Raw genomic sequence first — 2681 nt, 5'->3', positions numbered from 1 at the left:
TTTCCCTACTCAAGAATAATATGTTTAAGACATGAAGTATATAACTTTGCTCTTGTATAGATGTGCAATAACAAGTTATTCTCGCACTGGAGGAGATTTGGGTTTTGGATTTATTTTTAAGTTGAATTCATTTAAGTTCTGTGTGGCAACATATAAACTTAGTCTGAGAATTTCTTAAAGTCTTCTCCCGTCCTTCCATTGTTTCCTCCTTTCATTCTTGGTTAATCTTCCCATGGTTTGGCTTGTCTGACTTCCTTTGTAGTTCCCAATTTCAGGTTGGTTAGCATCACTGCTTTACTTGTGCATTGATTTAACAAGTAATGCTGGTGAGATAGAGCCACACTGAATAAGGTAAAGTCATCATGCAGCTTACATCCTGTTGGAGGATATAGGTAATTTTAAAGATAAATAAAAACCTTAGCAACAAACACTATAGAGTAAAAGAATAAGGAATCAGTGGAGGAGACTTCGCAACCATCAATCTCAAGAAAATATTTCCCTGAAGGGATGGTATTTGGGCTGAGACCAAAGGATAGAAAGGGACCAGCCATGCAAAATCACAGAATGAAGAACTTTGAGGTTGAAAGAGTAGATAGTATAGTGTGAGGCCCTGGGGCAGAAAAGCAGGCCCTTCTGTGTGTTTTCTCTGAATACCTATAAGAAGGGCTTTAATGGATTTCATCTTGCCATTTTGGTTTTTTTATGCCTGTGGGCTGTTCATCCATCCACTCTAAGGGTTCACTGAAACTCTAATCCTGATGTATTTAATTTCTCTCTTGCAGAGTTTTTCCTATCTGGTTAGCAACATATAAGAACTGTTAGAATATATTGCTCTGATTGTGTTTTCCTAGTTTAAAAGGAGAAAGTTTTACTCTGCTGCTAACATTTACTACCTTCTAATATTGCAAGCTTTCCAATATGGTTAACATCCAATACTAATGTCACTTTTGCAGCTGGATTTCCGTACACCCCCAGGTTTTGATCGAACACGTAATGCTGAGATTGGAAACAAGGACATTAAATTCAAGCATTTGGAGGAGGCCTTTACATCAGAGCACTGGCTTGTAAGGATATATAAAGTGAAAGCACCTGATAACAGGGAGACACTAGACCACAAACCTCGAGTAACCAACATTTTCCCAAAACAGAAGTATTTGTCAAAGAAGGTGGGTGCCAAATGAAGTCATGATTATGAAAGGGTAACTCCATATATACACTAGTATGTATAAAAGGGATAACTAATAAGAACCTGCTGTATAAAAAAATAAATAAAATTCAAAAAGAAAAAAAAGGGTAACTCAAGATTGGTTGGTTTGACTAATAAATAATTACTGAAAATTGCGAATAAGTTTTCATTTGCCAGATGAATAAAGACCAAGGTAGATATAAAGCCAGTCTGCTGAGGGCAGTCCTTGCAAACTGAGCACTTCAGGTACCCCAAGCAGCAACTGTTCTGGATAGTTCTCGATAGGGAAGGGTGGTTATCAGTGAACCAAGCTAAGATTTTCCAGAGGCATTCTGGCTTTAGCTTGTGCCACTCCCATTAGTAAGACTTGTTTGTAAAGTGAGATGTGTCTGTGGCTTCTGAACCTTTGTGAAAGTAAAAATGCCAAACAAGTAATAACAGTTGTGATTCGTTCATCATCTTTTGGTCAAAGCAAATTTATATAGCATTTTCATGTTCCGTTCTAGTACGACGTACTGTATTATTCATTGAATAAAAAATAAATTTGAGTTGGTTTGAGTCTTGAGTGAAAAAAATCATTTATCTTAAGATAATTATTTTTAAATGTAATTGTCATGACAAAGCTTGTAGGTAGAATTATGATGATGAGACTGTTGCAGTCCTTTCGTAATAAATATTTAATAAGATACGAAGTCTTCTATTGGAGGTCATTATGGCTCACTTAAGCCAAATAGATCTAATCTTTGCTATAAAAGCTACTGAAAAATGAGTATTTATATGGTTTGCCCTCTGTGGGAGATGGAAAATAATGAGCAGTTAGAAGAAATAAGATTGTATTTTAAGGTACTACCCTTATAATACTAATTGTTATTAGACTGATCTCAGTCTTAAATCTTGAAAGATACTTAGGTTTACATTGCTCAGATCAGTTATTTTAAATCATTGAAGGAATTGTCTTATCACTTTGTATTACTTAAAATATACTACAAATATATTCAGAATCCAGATTATTTCAATTTGTATTATAAAGTGCTGAATATTAACTGTATGGTATGTAAATAGAAACTTTAACCGAATACTTTCTGTGCCAGGAATAGGTTACCATATCTAGACTAATGTATTTAAATAAGTCACAGAGAGCTGGCACTCACTGTGTCAGTCATATCAAGTGATCTGGTGTCTCATAGGCACGTGGTAGGAGAAACTGATGAGTCACATCAGTGCAGAAGTCAGAACAAATGCCGCCAGTCTGAAGGCAGTCACTCCTAAGACATCTCAGCCCAGTTATGAAAACAAGGCGTTGAACTTGCTGTGTAACTGTTGATAGTGAAGTTTCTTAATCTGACCTCTTTTTCTTCTCATCATTTCCCCCAAATAAGTGAATGGATAAATAAAAATCCGTCTGTCTTGTATGCCAAAACCATATTCTATTAGCCAACAACCTGGATCTAGTATTTCTGGTTTCCATGGCTTTATACTCAGTTTTGTACTAGCA

The 2681-nt window shown here is 35.8% G+C and overlaps 1 protein-coding gene across 1 annotated transcript in view; it reads left to right on the top strand.

The window, feature by feature from the left end:
• The window catches only part of STT3B (STT3 oligosaccharyltransferase complex catalytic subunit B), a 96675-nt gene that overhangs the window by 92173 nt on the left and 1821 nt on the right, over positions 1 to 2681 (top strand). Inside the window, exon 15 of the mRNA XM_007449638.1 lies at positions 954 to 1166. Within this exon, the coding sequence (XP_007449700.1) occupies positions 954 to 1166 (213 nt within the window). The remainder of the gene's footprint in view (positions 1 to 953; positions 1167 to 2681) is intronic.

This window comes from Lipotes vexillifer, unplaced genomic scaffold, assembly GCF_000442215.2.
Source record: "Lipotes vexillifer unplaced genomic scaffold, Lipotes_vexillifer_v1.1 scaffold536, whole genome shotgun sequence".
NCBI lineage: Eukaryota > Metazoa > Chordata > Mammalia > Artiodactyla > Lipotidae > Lipotes > Lipotes vexillifer.
Note: the sequence above shows the minus strand (reverse complement) of the source record. Positions and strands in the feature narration are given on the sequence as shown.